Source organism: Anastrepha obliqua, chromosome 2, assembly GCF_027943255.1.
Source record: "Anastrepha obliqua isolate idAnaObli1 chromosome 2, idAnaObli1_1.0, whole genome shotgun sequence".
Classification (NCBI taxonomy): Eukaryota; Metazoa; Arthropoda; class Insecta; order Diptera; family Tephritidae; genus Anastrepha; species Anastrepha obliqua.
The window spans coordinates 42,078,636-42,097,198 of record NC_072893.1 but is presented as its reverse complement, the minus strand read 5'-3'; the positions used below and the strand labels follow the sequence as shown (position 1 = coordinate 42,097,198).

At 38.1% G+C, this 18,563-nt stretch overlaps 1 protein-coding gene and 1 long non-coding RNA gene across 2 annotated transcripts; both read right to left on the bottom strand.

Annotated features, from left to right (window-relative positions):
• Nucleotides 1-13,943: 13,943 nt before the first annotated feature.
• Nucleotides 13,944-15,479, bottom strand: LOC129238102 (E3 SUMO-protein ligase ZBED1-like). Its single transcript, XM_054873141.1, has one exon. The coding sequence runs from the start codon at nt 15,477-15,479 to the stop codon at nt 13,944-13,946; it is 1,536 nt and encodes a 511-aa protein (XP_054729116.1).
• Nucleotides 15,480-15,504: 25 nt separating this feature from the next.
• Nucleotides 15,505-15,811, bottom strand: LOC129239705 (uncharacterized). The gene is made up of 3 exons (XR_008581879.1): nt 15,781-15,811; nt 15,659-15,720; nt 15,505-15,589 (listed from the first exon to the last, which is right to left on the bottom strand). It is a non-coding gene; the product is annotated as an uncharacterized LOC129239705 (long non-coding RNA).
• Nucleotides 15,812-18,563: the final 2,752 nt, after the last annotated feature.

The following is an 18,563-nucleotide window of genomic DNA, read 5'->3' as shown; positions in this document are numbered from 1 at the left end:
AGTAATAACGATCATTTTGAACCCAAAATTATTAAAATCGGTTCATTTTTGACTAAGTTATGGGCATTTCAAAAAATTTTTTTCTTATATAATTAAAAAAAATCGATTTTGAGCCGAAAAACAAAATTGCCGATAACTCTTGAAAAAAATTTTTTCGGGCGAACAAAAAAGTACGTGTCTCATTATTTTGACCAGAGAGCAACATATTTGAGTTACATCGAAATCGAAGAACATGTCCCGAATAGCCCTTTTGAATTGAAATGGAAACAATCTATATAAGAAAATTTTTTTTAATTGCTCATAACTTAGTCAAAAATGAACCGATTTTAATAGTTTTGGGTTCAAAATGATCGTAATTACTTACACAAGCGACTTCATGTAGAAATAGTTGCAAAAAAGTAGTTGAAATTTTTTTATTTTGCAAAAAACAAAAAGTGCGAAACAGGGTGTTTACTTAAAAATTCATTACTCAAAAACAACGCATTTTAGCTACTAGGCATGCAGCTCAATTAAAGTTTGAGATGTTTTTTTGATTTGGAAAAAGTTATAAAAAAAAAAAAAATGCACTTTTTGAAATATTGAATTTTGAAAAAATTTAAATTTTTTTTCTTTTTTACTAAATAAAAAATTTTCAACTACTTTTTTGCAATTGTTTCTACATGAAGTCGCTTGTGTAAGTAATTACGATCATTTTGAACCCAGAATTATTAAAATCGGTTCATTTTTGACTAAGTTATGGGCATTTCAAAAAATTTTTTTCTTATATAATTAAAAAAAATCGAGTTTGAGGCAAAAAACAAAATTGCCGATAACTCTTGAAAAAAATTTTTTTCGGGCGAACAAAAAAATACGTGTCTCATTATTTTGACCAGAGAGCAACATATTTAAGTTACATCGAAATCGAAGAACATGACCCGAGTAGCCCGGTTGAATTGAAATGGAAAGCATCTTTAACATAAAAAAGTTTGGTCTTTATTTATGGTACGGAGCGAAGCAATCTTTGCAGAGCGGAATCTGACATTCTTCGCAAATCGTTTTCGTTCTCCTGTCTTTTTTTTGATCTGCACAGCCTGTGCAATGTATTCGATTGGGAATTGGAATGGGTAGGTGACCTACGGCTAGCTTCCTTTTTCTTCCTGGCGTGCCACTGCGTTGAACAGCTGCTCTTTCCTTCCCTTCAGCAATTATGGAGATTTTAGAGGAGTGACAATTGCTTACAACTACTACTTCCTTGGCATCTTACCATTTAGCATACATTACACCAGTGTTGCTTTCTCCGAAAACGCATTGACCTATGTTTAGCTTTGTGCTGATGACTGGAAATTTTTTGCGATTCGACATAATAGTTCCTAACGCTGCGTAATTTATAGTCTCTAGAAGATTGATACTTGTGAAGAACCGATCGAAACACGTCACATCCGTTTCTCGAATTGTTGATGGAAAATAATATCAGAACCTACATTTTAAAAAAAATTTCCAAGAATGTTCAATACTGACTTGGACACCATAAATACTGGTGGGACAAATACGTCTCAGTAAAATGAAAATGCTAATGATTTTTAAAATAAACAAAAGAACGAATACTTACTTACCTCAGTATATAACGAAACCACTAACACAATAAATTACTATTCTTTTGGTTGGTTTTAAAACTCAAAAACCACGAATAATTGCAAAAAAACAGTGTCACGGAATTCACGTCCAAACTTGCAATCTTTTTTAACTTATGAGCACGTGTTTACCATTAAATCTCAAATAACGGAAGGAAATACCGCTAAGAATACCATAAACTACGAAATGGGATAAGCTAATATATGTATATAAACATGCATATACATATACAATTTCGCGCAATTTTCAAAAAGAACAAATCTATATGTAAAGATGCATACAAATCATATGGACATATCAAATATACGAATCATTCCGTACGCAAGCAAATGTAAGCTAATGTGCTTGAACTGCAAGCGAGAGCGCGGAACGAACGACAAAGAGCACAATCGGCCCCCGCGTCGGCAACGTGCGACATCTGGCTCTGTCCTACTCGAGTGAGCATATATATGTATGTATATGCGCATTTGTATATAAATTCACATACTTGTATTAGCATATGCCTTCTTCGTGTGTGCATGGTAATGAACCATTTCTCTCTTGAGAATAGGACGATGATAGAAAAAGTAGGAAATGAAAGGGAGTGTTTCGAGTGTAATGTGTCTTGAAAAAGGCAAATCGATGATGGTGCCTCTTAGTGTTGTTGACTTATTAACGTCTGATGCACAATCGAAATTGAAGATATCTTTCATAAATTTGATAAATGTTTCGTCATTTTTCACGTTTGTGTAAATGTAACTTGACCTATTCCATTGCAATTCTATTTACCTCCTCCTCTATATCCATACAAAATATCTATCAAACAAATAAAATTAAAATTTTGTTTTGAAAATTGCAACCATTCCATCAATATTTTCTTATGGCGTTGTCACCTTAAACTATCGTCAGTAAACCGACTTTACAGACAACCTCTTTTTTCTATTTCCTTTCCGGCAATGAGCTTCCGCCAAAGTTGTACTTCGTTCACCCAGATTTCACGAGAATCGTCGTGCAAAATTGAACAGTATGGTTGGAATAGTTGAGCGCAGGACTCTTCCTCGAAAATTTGCATTTTGTTGGGAAAAAGGCAAGCGAAATTTGATAAAATATTGCGGTGATTTAAGAAACGAGATTGTAATTGTACCAGAAACGAATCAATATACGGTATGTAGATTGTTATGCGGAAATAATCTTCAGCTGAATCAGTTTGTACGTTGGAACGTTGGGTCTGTTTCGACGCAATCCTAGGCTTTCGCAATTCAATTTCATATTGTTCGCTAATTTCGCTCACGCTTTTGAAAATTTGTCTAAACTCACCCTCAGCGTTTTCTCTTCCTTCCATCAAAATTTGTTTTGCTGCATCAGCCAATTTGATAGCCTCTCCCAGATCTTGATTTTCTCTTTGAAGTACTCGACTCAGGGACAATGTGAGAGAATGCACCGAGCTCAAAATATGCATGGATATCTGGAAATTTGCGGTTTTTATAGCTGAAAGCAGTTGAAAAGCTCCAGACGAAGTCGTTTGGTCTTTCCAGGTAGTAGAAATCACTTCAAGAGCGCGAATCACTGCTGGTTGCAAATGAAGATATGTTGCGACGAACTCGTGCTGCTCTACCCATCTGGTTTGACAAAATTGTTTCAATTTCTTTACTCGAGATTCCGATAGATGTTCGTTTACATTTATCGCACCCTGAAGGGCATTTTGGCGTTTCGGATAAATGAAGAAGGAATGGATATTCTCTAGAACTCCCAGACAATTTTTGATTCCTGTTATATTGCACGCAGAGCTTACCGCCGAATTGAAGCTATGAGCAGCACAATGAGAGCAGAGCGCGAGGGGAAAAGTTTTTCTAACAACAGCTTGGGCCCCTTGGAACTCTCCGCTAACCGCTCTCGCACCGTCATATCCTTGCCCGAAGAAATACTTGCAATCTAGTCCGGAAGATTTGAGGAAATCGAGGTAAGCACTTCCTATTCCCTTTCCAGTAAAATCGGTGATAGGAATAAAACACAAAAAATCTTCCTGAATGGTGAACTTTTTGCCGCATTTAGCCAAGTAGCGAATGCAAATTGAACTTTGTTCTACTCCTGCAATGTCTGGCGTATCATCTCCGAGAAAAGAAAAGTCCTTCGATTTGTTCACTCGATCGACACATTTGTTCATTCTGGACACAGTTGCTTATGTACATTGCGTTCTTTGGTGAATCACTGAGGTGTTTTTTCAACCGCTCATCAGTTTTGGCTCGATATCTTAAGAGAGCTCTAAAGTTTCCATCATTCGTCAACGGTTCGTCTTCAGAAATTCTTCCCGTATCATTGGAACCTCTGAGAGCAAGTTCTTGTCGGCCACACAGGATAACTGTTTCAATGATTGGAATCATGCATAGTTTGCTTTCATTCAAAAAGTCTAATTTTTGTTTCGACAGTTGCAAATCAATGGATAAAGCATTTTTTTCTTCGATTTCTAATCTCGAGGACTATTGCAACAGACATTTTTTATGGTATTCTAATGAAATGAACGTAAATGACAATTTGAATACATACACCCACCAAAAAATTCGATCCGCATCTAAGGCTGTAAAGAGTATCAGATGGAATGGAATTTGGCCATTTGACATATAAATATAAATGTTTGCTGAAATCTCCCTAAAAGGGGGGGGGGGGGGGGCGGTTTGAACCCCCAAAGTAATGTTAAATCTAGTAATTAATGGAAGGAATAAGCAAAAGAAAATTGGCGGTTTCGCAAAAAAAATCGATATTTAGCCAAAATTTCGGCCCTAAGTTGTTTATAAAAAAAAAAATATTTATCGGTGAGAAAAAATCTGTGATTAATTACTAAAAAAATATATTTAAATATGATGGTCAACGACTTTGAAAACACCATTTTGCGAAAAACGCATTTAAAGTTTGAAAAGGAATTAAAATCACTCTGAAACGACTTTTAAAATTTGCGTTTAACTTCGAAAATATTCTTCGGAACGATATTAAATTTTTTGTGTGTGTATTCTTAAATATATGTACATTAAGAAAATAAATCGATTTTTAGAAAGTTCTAACTGTATATGTAACTATAACCCCTTAAAGGTGGAAACCGGTTTAGATCGATCAAAAAATCGATTTTTTATTGCATAAATCGTTAGTATAACTATTCAAGAATATGTGGTAAATATTTTAAAGCCAAATTCGCATTATTCCCGATGCCATGAGCTCTTAAGTGACTGCCCGTCAGTTCCGCACCGTAACGCGCGTTAGTTAGAACGACGTTTTTCTCGAAACTACTTTTTTTCAACTGGTGCACATTCTGGCTTAAAAAGTCATCGACCAATCGTTCTAAAATTTTTCGGGATTTTTTCTTTATTCAATTCTAATCTATATGAATCTAATTCTGAGATTATATTATATACGTATATATATGTAATTGGCGCGTATACCCTTTTTGAGTGTTTGGCCGAGCTCCTCCTCCTATTTGTGGTGTGCGTCTTGAAGTTGTTCCACAAATGGAGGGACCTACAGTTTTAAGCCGACTCCGAACGGCAGATTTTTTTATGAGGAGCTTTTTTATGGCAGAAATACACTCGGAGGCTTGGCATTGCCTGTCGAGGGGCGACCGCTATTAGAAAAAAGTTTCTCTAAATTTTGGTGTTTTTCACTGAGATTCGAACTATCGTTCTCTCTGTGAATTCCGAATGGTAGTCACCCACCAACCCATTCTGCTACGGCGACCGATTATATATCATTAAAATATTTTTTTAAGCAAAATAGATGAAAAAATATGGTACTCGTATAAAAAAACTACTTTGTGTTCAAGCGCCTCAAAAGCATGCAATTTTCAATATTTTTTTACCACAATTAGGTTCATATTCTTAGCAAATATGGTGTTAATAAAAAAAAATTGCTGTTGATTTCTGAGAAAAATTGCAACTTCAGGAATTCCCACCAGCAAGACACTCGGATGGCGATCGTCCATGGACAGCACGCTCTAACGCCACTATCTCCCGCCTAAATAGCTTCAAAAAAATTTAAAAGTGCACCTAAAAATATAAATAAAATATCCTCTAAACTTAAACAATTTCTGATTATTCCTTCTTTGTTCAAAAAATTCACGAAAAACACCAAAATTTTGGCCGCCTTAATCGGTATCTCCCCTTAAGTACCTGACTTATTTATCTCGCGCCTTCTTTTGCTGTTTCGTCCAATATCTCATTTCCATCTATCTATGTCTTTATGACCCGGAAACCAATAGACACAAAGCCTGCGATTACGAGCGAGCGCCGACTGCTCTTTCATTTTTGATTCATCGGTAAATATACGTACATTGATGGTGCTTCTTCAAGTATAAGTATTTATATGTAAAAAATGACATCATTTAAATGTTCACCACGAGCACGTCCACAGGTAAAATCCGCCAAACAATCGATTCGTGAGTGTTTTTTTGTTGAGAACATAGAGATATCGGTGTTAGCGGTTATTCAGCAACACTTTGCACTACAGCAGCACTATTCAGAACGTCCAGTTTTTGGTCCGCCAGTCTACCTGCCTTTTTCTTCTCTCAATAGAACCAGTTTCTTGAAATTTGTCCACCAAACTTTGAATTGCCGACTCATTCGAACTATTATTTTCACCAAAAAATCCACGAATTTTGCGTTATGTTGTTAAATTCCAAAAATTTTAACGCGATGTTCTATCGAGTAAAATTCTGGTTACTTGACAAATGTCAAAGAATTATTCACTACTCCCACCTAGGCATCACTTTTCAAAGATCCTTTACAATACTCAGTTGGAATTAAGTGACTCGATATTCCGACAGGGAATAAAGTGTTCCCGATAGACCAAGTTCGGTGGTTTGGGACCTGTGTCCTTAGCTTAGCTTAGCTTCTCTGTCCTTGGAATTTACTGAAACTCTACCACGTGGCACACTTTAAGCTCTACCATATCGTGGCCTTGTATACATCGAATTCACTGTTCATAAATATGATAGAATTAGATCCGAAGGTGTTGACGATTGACTACCGTTTGGTAGTGCTCAGGTTCAAATCCCCGGGCACGAAACACCAATTGACATACAAAGTTGTTTCAAAGAGCGGTCGATCCTCGGCAGTCAATGACACATTTCGGAGTATATTTCTGCTTTCTTTGGGGGCCGGTGTAAAACTGTAGGTCTCTCCGTTTGTGGTAAAAATCAAAACGCACATGACTAATGGTAAGAAAAGCTCGGGCAAATACGCAAAGAAAGGCTGTAAGCGCCAATTATATTATTATTTATAATACTCTATATCCTTGCAAAAAATTTTGAAACTCACAGAAGCTTGTACTAGGTGTACAGTAGGCCGGGTCGATTTGTGGGGAGGCAAAAAAATCGCCCATTGCTCTGTGAAAATCATATTCTAGGGATCAAAATAAGAAACTTTGCCGAAGGAACCATACCTCTAAAACGAATTCTGATGTCCCCCAATTTGGGTCGAACTTTTTAGTTTCTTTTCTATAACTCACTTAAATTAATTTTTTCATTTACATATGTTCTGACTAAATAAATTTCTTAAGAGAAAAAATAGATATTATTATAAATACATAATAAATATTATTGATGCTTTCCATTTCAATTCAACCGGGCTATTCGGGTCATGTTCTTCGATTTCGATGTAACTCAAATATGTTGCTCTCTGGTCAAAATAATGAGACACGCATTTTTTTGTTCGCCCGAAAAAATTTTTTTTGAAGAGTTATCGGCAATTTTGTTTTTCGGCTCAAAATCGATTTTTTTTTAATTATGTAACAAAATTTTTTTTTAAATGCTCATAACTTAGTCAAAAATGAACCGATTTTAATAATTTTGGGTTCAATACTTACACGAGCGATTTCATGTAGAAACAGTTGCAAAAAAGTATTTGAAAATTTTTTATTTTGCAAAAAACAAAAAGTGCGAAACAGGTTTTTTACTCAAAAATTCATTACTCAAAAACAACTCATTTTAGCTACTAGGCATTCAGCTCTATTAAAGTTTGAGATGTCCTTTTGATTTGGAAAAAGTTATAAAAAAAAAAATACACTTTTGGAAATATTGAATTTCGAAAAAATTTCATTTTTTTTCTTTTTTGCTAAATAAAAAATTTTCAACTACTTTTTTGCAATTGTTTCTGCATTAAGTCGCTCGTGTAAGTAATGACGATTATTTTGAGCCCAGAATTATTAAAATCGGTTCATTTTTGACTAAGTTATGGGCATTTAAAAAAAAATTTTCTTATATTATTGAAAAAAATCGATTTTGAGCCGAAAAACAAAATTGCCGATAACTCTTGAAAAAAATTTTTTTCGGGCGAACAAAAAAATACGTGTCTCATTATTTTGACCAGAGAGCAACATTTTTGAGTTACATCGAAATCGAAGAACATGACCGGAATAGCCCGGTTGAATTGAAATGGAAAGCATCTATTATAAATAAATAAAAATAAAGAAAAAACATAGCCACTTAGCTGATTTTTTCATGTAAATGCCAAAAATGGTGATATTTTGAAATGATTGTATGGGGAACCCCCAGGGGAGTTCCAGGGGGTGTGCCACTGGCATGGCACTCTAAATGGGTCAAAGTGGGATTTTTCGTTCGACCCAAATTGGGGATATCAGAATTCGTTTTAGAGGTTTGGTTCCTTCGGCAAAGTTTTTTATTTTGATCCCTAGAATACGATTTTCACAGAGCAAAGAGCGACCCGCCCTAGTGTACAGGTATATAATATAATAAGTACATATATATGTGATAACATATGTACATATATTCGAAATTCTAAGAAAAATCATAATTTCCAAGCACGTAGCAATACAAGAATCTAAGAATAATATTCAGCAATATTTCGTGGGTGCAGACAAGTTATCCAAGCAAGCAAATTATAATTTTGCTGAGTCGATGAATCCATGCGAAGCGGAAACGGAAGTCTGTCTTCAAATCATTGTAGCTGCGTTATGTCATATATACATATATGTACGTATCTACGTTTTTGTCCATATGTGTATATGCATGCGTATTTTTTGGGTTGTAATTGAACGGGTATTCCACTCTTTAGCTCAAAGCCCATCATATTGCATGCGCCATCGAAAAACCTTTGAATAGAATTATGGCGCCAATATTGCAGCTTCTGCAATAGTTGGAAACTTAAAATACTAAGATTTGTATGCAGGATGTATTTTTGGATAATATTTGAATAAAATATTTTGTTCAAACGGCGGTTGCCGTAACAGAGTGGGCTTGTTAGCTACCCCGCGGTAAGTAATGGCAAGCCACTTATTGTTTTTCTGCTATGAAAAACCTTTTCACAAAAATAACCGTTCGAAGACACTAACCCACCTGAAAAATCTTAAGCCTTTTTAAGATTAGTTATTTTGGGGGGAATGCGCGACCACAACAATTGCCTGAAATATAAACAGCGAGCGCGTTCGTTGTAAATTCACAAGTGACTTCTTTACTTTCTACTTCGTGTTTATGTAGGATTTCTTAGCCTAAACTTAACTAACGGACCATATAATTAATGTTATGTTATGTTATCTATGTAAAGGGTGTTTTTTAGAGGTTAGGTTTTCAAGATGAAATAAAACGTATATAATTTAATGTTATGGCCAAGAATTTAGCTTTATTATAAAGATAAGGGTGTGCCATTATGTTTTAAAAATGATTTCGGGCAAGTGGCCGCCGCGGCTGGCTCGAATAAATTCCAGCCGAGAGGCCCAATTTTCGACCACTTTTTGCAGCAATTGGGGCCGTATGTCAGCAATAACGCCGAAATTCTCTCCCAAGACGTCAATCGTCTCGGGCTTATCTGCGTAGACAAGCGACTTCACATAGCCCCACAAGAAATAGTCCAGCGGTGTTATATCGCACGATCTTGGAGGCCACGCCACAGGTCCACGGCGCGAGATAATGCGCTCACCAAAAGTTTCCTTCAATAAATCGATTGTTGCGTTGGCTGTATGGCATTTAGCGCCGTCTTGTTGGAACCAAAGGTCGTCCACATCAACATCGTCCAATTCAGACACGAAAAAGTCATTAATCATGGCTCTATAGCGCTCTCCATTGACTGTAACATTATGGCCGGCTTCATTTTTAAAGAAATATGGACCAATGATTCCCTCTGCCCATAGAGCACACCAAACAGTGACTTTTTGAGGATGTAACAGCGTCTCAGCAATGGCTTGTGGATTATGTTCACTCCAAATGCGACAATTTTGCTTATTGACATACCCATTCAACCAAAAGTGAGCTTCATCGCTGAACAAAGTTTTCTTCGATGCGTCGCGCGAACCGAACCATTATTTTCGTAATAAATTTGCACGATTTGCAAACGTTGTTTAGGTGTAAGTCTATTCATTATGAAATGGCAAACCAAACTGAGCATAAATCAAGTGACAGCTGTCAAAAAGACCATCTAACCTAACCTCTAAAAAAACACCCTTTACTTATACATATATACATAGTGTTATTATGGCAGAATATACTTTGAACAATTTTATAAAAATTCATTTCGGATAATTACTTAAATTAATAATTAAAACTATAGGCCATTTGGCGTAACACCACCCTTCTAATTTATTGCTTAAGTTCTACATTATTTCACTTGCTTCGTCGTGCTTAAATGAAACGATAATACAGGCTCCGGTACTCGAAGTGTAACCAACTTCAGACCGCTCGCGCAGCTGATGCACGGACATCAGCTGTCTATTACTTGGCCAAGTGACAGTTCAGAGTATAGTTTGCAAGCGTGGGGAAGCACTTTGTCGAGAGTGAGCGTGAAAAAAGAAAATTAGCAAATGCGAAATATTATCGGGAAAGTATTCTAAAGTTTGCTTTAAAGCCCTGGGCAGACAAACATTTCGGTGGCAAACCATAGACGTTTAAACAGCACTCGGCACCGTCTCACAAAGCTCGAGTGAACCAAAAATGGCTGAAAAGCAACGTTCCGATTTTCATAACGTCCACACAATGGCTCTCAAATTCAGCAGAAGAGGAAGAGATGGATTACTCTTTTTGGGCCATTTTGGAGAGGAGGTTCCGAACTAAAAGATTCACCAGTCTCGATTCACATTGTCCGCGAGTGGATCAAAATACCAGCAAGCAATTCACATTCGGGCAGCTTGCGGTTCGTTTCTGGACCGTCTCAAGGCCATAGTCAAGGCAAAAGGTGCTGATATCGAGCAAAGGTAAATTGATTCTTAATTTTGTATTATTTTGCATTATTATCCAACGTTGGCCTGCAAACAGTGACCCCGTAGAATAGGATGGACCTCACAAGCGCAGCGTAGAACCAGTGCACTATGCGCATTTTTTTTTATATTGGCGCGTACACCCTTTTTGGGTGTTTGGCCGAGCTCCTCCTCCTATTTGTGGTGCGCGTCTTGATGACTATGCGCGTTACCATACAATAAATAAATAAGTAAATCAAATAGCTACTAACATACAGTCTATGCCAGAAGAAAAGAACCGGTCTTTTTCTTGTAATAGGGCTACGACGCCAGTGCTAACTCAGTTTAGTGTCGTTCGAAATTTTCCCGTAAATGTAACCAAACAAAAATGAGCGAGAAGTACGCGAAGCGTTTCGAAAGGACCGAAATTATCTTACGCCGCGGATGTAAAAGTAATTAAAAAATCAAAAAAATTTGTTGTGATATGGAATCAACGGTATAATGTGTACAAAAATGTTGATGACTTTTCCGATCGCGGTTTGAAGCGAGTGAGGAAAAGCAGGATAAAGTGATCGTCCAACTTTTTATGCGGGACTCTTTCTTGCGACTGCGCCAAGCACGCAAAATTCTTGCTAAAAAGGAATAGATGTGAGTATCAACACCATTGAACGTGCACTGAAGCAGACGAACATATCCTATCGTCCCACATCGTCAAAACCACTGCTCTCAGAAAAACACATTAAGAAATAACAAAACAAGAAAATGGCGTCACAGTATTGGACTGGCCTTCTCAGCGCCCAGACTATGAAAACGCATCTTGCCGGACGGTATGGACTGGCCTTTAAAGCAACTCGTGCGTCAAGTTCGCAAAATCTAGTCCTCTTTGTCGACGAGCTACGCAGAAAAGCTGGTTCAAAGCATGCCGAGAAGATGCCAGGCTATACACGACACGGCTTATTGAGTAATTGCGACTCGTAGTTTTGTACATACTTTCATGTAAAAATTATTTAAATATACACGGTTTGATTGAAAAGTAATGAGCCTTATTTTTTTTAAGCAGTTTTACTAAACCTTTTGCCTTATACAACTAATATTCTTCAAAATAGGACCTTTCAGCGTCAATACACCGCTGGTAGCGGTCCTTCCACTGCAGGAAACATTTTTTAAACTCATCCGCCGGAATCGCGTTCAATTCGGCAGTCACAGTTTTTGGATCGCCTCGATGGAGTCGAAACGCCTCACCTTCAGCTTTCTTTTCAGGCGCGGGAACAAAAAGAAGTTCGGAGGGGACAGGTCTGGGCTGTAGGGAGGGTGGGGAAGCACCGGAACCCCCATCTTGGCCAATGCAGAGTTTGCCTCGTCGAAGACCTTCCAGATCGCTATTCGTCTTCGACGTCCTCCCGACCTTCCTTGAACGACTTGTGCCAGCGTTTTACCTAGGCACTGGACAGAGATTGGTCCCCGTAAGCCTCCTTGAGTAGCCCAATGGTTTCGGTACTCGTTTTGTTTAGCTTTACGCAAAATTTGATCGAGTAACGTTGCTCCAACGATCGCTGCATTTTCGCCACTGCAAAATCCTAACACACTTTTAAAACAGCTTTCACGCGCGGAGCGATGTTGACTGCACCGCTGTTGCCAGCGAACTGGGACCGGTTTCTAGTGGAAGGGGAAGGTCCAACGATCATTTTCCCCCACCAGCCGATTCGGTTGATCGCTTGGCAGACGCTCCGCGCGGAAAGGCTCATTACTTTTCAATCAAATCCTGTATATCTTTTATATTTCATGAAGTATCGCGGTTCCTTTTTTCTGACACAGACTGTATATGCATATAGAAAAGTTCGTACACTTACTGGAATTCTCACAGGGATACATAAAAGGACTCCTTCACAGTTTTTTGTTTTGCTTTACACCAAAAGTTCTTTTTCCAAAGTAATAGATAATTCTCACGCCTTTCAATACGGTTTGTGGCTCGAATAAATGATTACTACTTTGGTAGCCTGGAGCTGATTTTCTAAACTTTCCCAATACAACGTGCTGCAAAATTTAAATCACCCATCGACATTTCGCTTCGGCTTGGTGCAAAGTTTTTCCTTTGATTTGCTCCCATAAGTTTACTTTCGATGGATGGATTTCTTCTTGTTTTTGAGCTATTTTCTTAATGTGTCTTGAACGAATAACGCGACGTGGGCGTATTGTAGATGTAAAAGTGACTAGGTTCGTATGTATAAGTGTATATGTACACACACAGATTTATTATTTGCGAGTATTTGCCAGTCTCGTTCTCTTCGTGAACACCGAAAAAGTGAGTAAATTCCAAGTGGGAAAATTACTTTTTGTACAAAAGTGAATTTGTTGTGTTGTTTGTGAAACGTGCAACGCATATTGATGACAAGGCCGCCGGCGGCTGCTTTTGTGAGTCTAATTGAAGACTGCGGTACTTGATTGTCTCGAGTCGCAGACTGGATTTTGTTATTTTGACAGGATGCGAGCGGCATAAGTAAAATAGTTGCAGCATTTACAAAAGGAAGAACTCAGTTATATACATATGTCGTAGCATAAGTATTAAATGTGTATTGGTGCGGCGTTGGGTATTCCATTAGAATCGCAACTGTAGTATGTCCTGATATTGCATCAGCCAATTTATGCGTTGTGATTGGTCGCCTTGTTTTGTAGTTTGGTGAAGTCCCGTTTTAGCGAGGCGACAGCGTCGGCAGCTGTCGCCGGGCGTGGTCCGGTAAGCACAAGATGTAGATGAATACAGTAGAGCTGCAAAACTATCGATGGTTGCAACATTCAATAGTTTCGATGGTTTGGCAACAAATATTCAATAGTATCGATAGTACTATCGAAAATATTTTCAAATCCAAAAACTTAATAAACGCATACTTAACAATAAAAATTAACATTTTAATAAACATTTCATATGTTTCATATGTTTAACATAATGAGATCCTTCATGGACATAGTAAATCAAAACAAATTTGAATAAAATTAAAATTAAGGATCAGTCTTCTGCTAAGATCCGAGAATTGTGATTAAGAAAAAGGAGCATGTCCACATGCTTAGCTTTTAAGGCAGCTCTTCGTTCCGTTATAATTTGTCCAGCTTTGCTGAACAATCGCTCCGACTCTGTCGATGAAGCAGGAATGCAAAAATATTTCGTAGTAAGGTCTTTTATACTATTTTCGTTATGCTGTAAATACGGAAACATTAAACATTTTTGAAGAATTTATGTTAAGGGGATCAACATCGCCCAAGGAGTGATGTTTCCCAATATATTGTTGTAAATCAATTATTGCATCGGAGCGCTTGGTCCTAGGCAAATTTTCTATGTTGATTTTTACAAATTCATAAAGAGGATGTCGTGTTGGTTTTGGTTGATCAATTGGTGTTGGTGGCTCTGAGGTGGGAGCTGAAGACTTGCTCAGATGAATAAGTTCTTCAATTAAAAGTTTTTCAGCATTTTTGGCATTGTATTGCGAACGGAAACCTTGTTTTTTAAACCTTGGATCAAGTAATGTAGAAATGCTAGTTACTGTGCGATCTTCGTACTTGTACAACCTTTTGATTACGCAATCAATTAAAAATTCGTTTACTTTAAGGCCAACTTCGGTAAGAAGATTTTTTGTGCTATTTTCCAAGTTGTTTAAGAGGCCACAAGTAACTGGAATAACTAGTGATACTGTGACTTTAGAATTCGATGACACTTCTTTGGAAGCAATGTCAAAGGGAGAAAGTATTTGTGACAAGTCTTTTAATATGTTGATTTCGTCAGCTATGAGAGGCTGTGGCGCTTTCGACAAACTTAGAAGTGTTATATTGATTGCTTCATGTGTTTTTAAGACTCTTTCAATCATTAGGAATGCACTGTTCCATCTGGTGGCAACTTCCTGTATTAGACTATATTTAGTTTCCGTCAATTGAGAATCTTTAAATTTCTTGTAAGCAATCGTGCTACTTTTAAAAAACGCGACAATGGACTTGCATTTTTTAAGTAATTCTTTTGTGCAATCCAGCTTAAGGCAATCTTGCACCACCAAATTAAGTGAGTGTGCATAGCAGGGTAAATTCCTTTTTTTAAGCAGCTCACACGCTTTGATCATTGAGCTTGCATTATCGGTCACAATTGCAGTTATTTTATCAAAAATTCCCCATTCGTTGCAAACAGCCTGCAGGGTATCTGCTATATTCTTAGCAGTATGATTTGTTTCATCAATTAGCTTATTTGTTGATAAAACAGCAGAGCGAAGACAGTAACTATCTGTAATAAACGAGCATGTGACTGTCATATAAGATTCATTTGCCAGGGACGTCCACATATCAGTTGTGATGGCACAGTGATTTATTTTGCTGAGCAAATTTTTTAATTTAGGTTTCTGCTCATCAAATAAATTTGCCATCATGACATTAGAGTGGGTAGTCCGCGACGGTAGTTTGTAGCGTGGGTCGAATAGTTTGATAAAGTCGCGAAACTCAGGATCCTCAATTATAGAAAAAGGTTGCATGCCTTGAGCTACAAATTTTATGAGTCCTAAATCAAGCTCTTGTTTGCGCTTTGACGTAGATTCATATGTTGTGTTTAAATATGTATCTATTTTACCAGAAGTGATTGACAAATCGTTAACACGCTGACCGGGATGCGCACGCTTCAGGTGGTCAAATAAATTTGAGGTATTTCCGCTCGTCTTATACATTTTGCCGCAAGAGCGACACTTTGCCGACATACCGTTGTTTATTTTTTCGAAACGGCCCCACACCGATGATCTTCCGACTCGCTGCCTTTTTGCTAGCTGGTTGTCCTCCTCAATTGCCTCAATGCTGCTGTCTTGTCCATCTTAACAAAGCACATGCATACATAACATAAATTAGTTACTTGCGTTGCTGAGCAGTAAATGGAACTTACCCTGTGAGTTTTTCAAGAGAAATTTGTCCATCCTTCCGCCACCAACACCAACGAAAATTTACCTACAAATAAACACTTATTTTAATATTTAATTACCTTTTACATATAAATGTATTTCTTACCAAAATTTGCTGCCGACCTGCAAAGTTGCGCCAAAACAAGTGATGTGCAATGTATGGTAATGCCACTATCGATAGTGAACAATAACCATCGATAGCGACGCAAAAATATAAAAATTCGATATATCGATAGTGCCATCGATAGTTTTACAGCTCTAGAACACAGGGAGTTCAGTTGTGTTCGGGATCTTTACGCACACGGAACGCGCTACGCTAAAATAATGGCAAGTGATGGTGCAACACATACATAAGTATGTGCGTAAGTATTTCATGCTATTTGAGTTGATATTTTGGAGAAAATATGGTTGGTAAGTGAGTTGTACCCGCGCCTGCAACTATGCAATTCTCCATATCACTTCGCTCTACTTGTTTGATATTTCATTCGCCTGACACATGACTGCTCCTCTCAACCGTCTTAAGAAATGGTTATGAACTTCCTATAGAACTATATTTGGCTTCAAAGATATTAGCTTGCACACTTCTCTCCCTCTTTTCGCTTTTCTAAGCTCATCATAGCTAATTAACAAATGATACAAAAGAACAGAGAATAAAGGGATTTCCAATAACAGGTGTTATTTTGAATAGCCCGCTATTTCGGTAGATGTCACTTTCGAAGCTGTCATTTTTTGATATTTGACAAGTAGAAACTACGTCATTAATAAATATGGAACGACACACGCTTAAACAACGCATTGAAATTATTAAAATTCTCTATAAAAAAGGTAAAAATTTGGCAGAGACGGTTCGTAAAACTCGAACATTTTTGGGTCATCGTGAAGCACCTTGTCGGACCGCAATACAGAAATTGGTGAAAAAATTCGAGCTGTTGGAAGAAGTTTGTGATGTGAAGAATAAAATCCATGCACGTCGCTCAAAAACAGCCGGAAATATTACTGTTGTAGCCGAAAGTGTTGAAGAAAACCCAGGTTTGTCCATTCCGCGTCGTTCTTTGGAATTAGGCACTCCAGAAACGTCATTACACCATATTTTGCATAAAGATTTGGGCCTTAAGGCTTATAAAGTCCAGTTAACACAAGAACTCAAGCCGGCCGATCATCAACAACGTCGTGCCTTTGCCGATTGGGTCGTTGAAATGCATGAACATGATCCGGAATTCCATTGAAAAATCGTCTTGAGTGATGAGGTTCATTTTCACCTCGGTGACTTCGTCAACAAGCAAAATTGTCGGATCTAGGCATCAGAAAATCCAAGAGTTATTCTTGAAAAACTTCTCTATCCTCAACGTGTGACTGTTTGGTGCGGTTTTTGGTCCAGCGGTTGACTCCGCTTACTCTCCTTACTTTTTGGAAAATGAAGCGGGAGCAACAGTTACGGTAAATGGATTGCGCTATCGAGAGATGATTAATGATTTTTTATGACCGGAATTGGATGGTATTGATCTGGACAACGTTTATTTTCAACAATATGGCGCTACGTGCCACACAAGCAACGAAACCATTGATCTTTTACGGGAATCACACCTCTTATTGGAAAACTCTTTATTTTTTTTATAAGACCGTGGAAAGCCATTCAACTAAGATGGAATTTCAGAATTATTGAAAGTTCGCGGGCGAGTCAGTACGAAAACTTTAGCGATCTTCCTCAATAACCGATTAGAGAAACTATCGGCTTGAGACTTCTCCTTTCCGATTTTCCCTTTTCTTGGGACGCGATTTCTAATAGGCGTACAAGCTTTAGGTTAGGGCAAATGGCTGCTCATGTAAGAACCCACTTGGACGAAAGATTAAACTCGTCTATTGTGATATCATATGGAGGAAAAACAGCAGGAGAAGAACCGTACAGGGGGAAAAGGAAGAGGGGGATTTTGGTTAGAGGAGGATGCCGACCAAACGTTCCCACGACAGTCGATTCTAAGTAATCGGCATGACCCGGATTTATATCCGGCCAAGATCTGTCACTTCAGCAGCCTTTTCCGTATATGTATGGGGAATGTCTATGCTTCTACAACAACAAGAACCAAATGACGGCAAGTTATAATTGCGTTAAACGCTTCACGCTACTGATGAAATTCATCAGGTGTGTGATATTTAAAATTGTTATAGTACATCCGCAGTTGTCGCAAGAAAGTTAGAGCCAAGATGTCTGAATCCTATTCCTGTGAGAGTACGACAGTGAGGGAGAAGATGCGGAGATAATTTCACCACAACCTCCAGATACCTTCTGCCGAAAAAACTAGAAGCCAACCCAAGTCGAACCGCGTGTTTACCAAACAGACAATGCCCGGTGAGGATACCCATCAAATTCGATAATTGCGGCTGCGTTAGCTTTAGAACTTCCCTCCAGCGCCCCCCCATCTAAACGTGGCTTGAAGGATCTCGCGGTTTTGCACGTTTGTACACTAACCAAGCGCTCGCTGTGCGTCTGCCCTGCCTCCGCTCGAATCAGGTTTGAGGTCTTTTCGCACTGATGTGTTAAGAAGTGACCATCTTGGCTCCTTGGTACCACAAGATCTACTCAGATTTCTTTGGAGATCGGGTGGATTTAAAGAAAATTAAAAGGGAATCCAAGTGCAGTACAATGGATTTAATTAATGTCTGAGAAAAAAAACATCCGCAGGAGTAGCAAACAAGTGAGAGCCAAGATGTCTGAATCCTATCCCTGCGAGAGTACGACAGTGAAAGAGAAGATGCTGAGATAATTTCACCTCAACCTCCAGATACTTTCTGCCGAAAAAAACTAAAAAGCCAACCCAAGTCTAACCGCATGTTTACCAAACAGACAATGCCCGGTGAGGACACCCATCAAATTCGAGAGCTGCGGCTTTG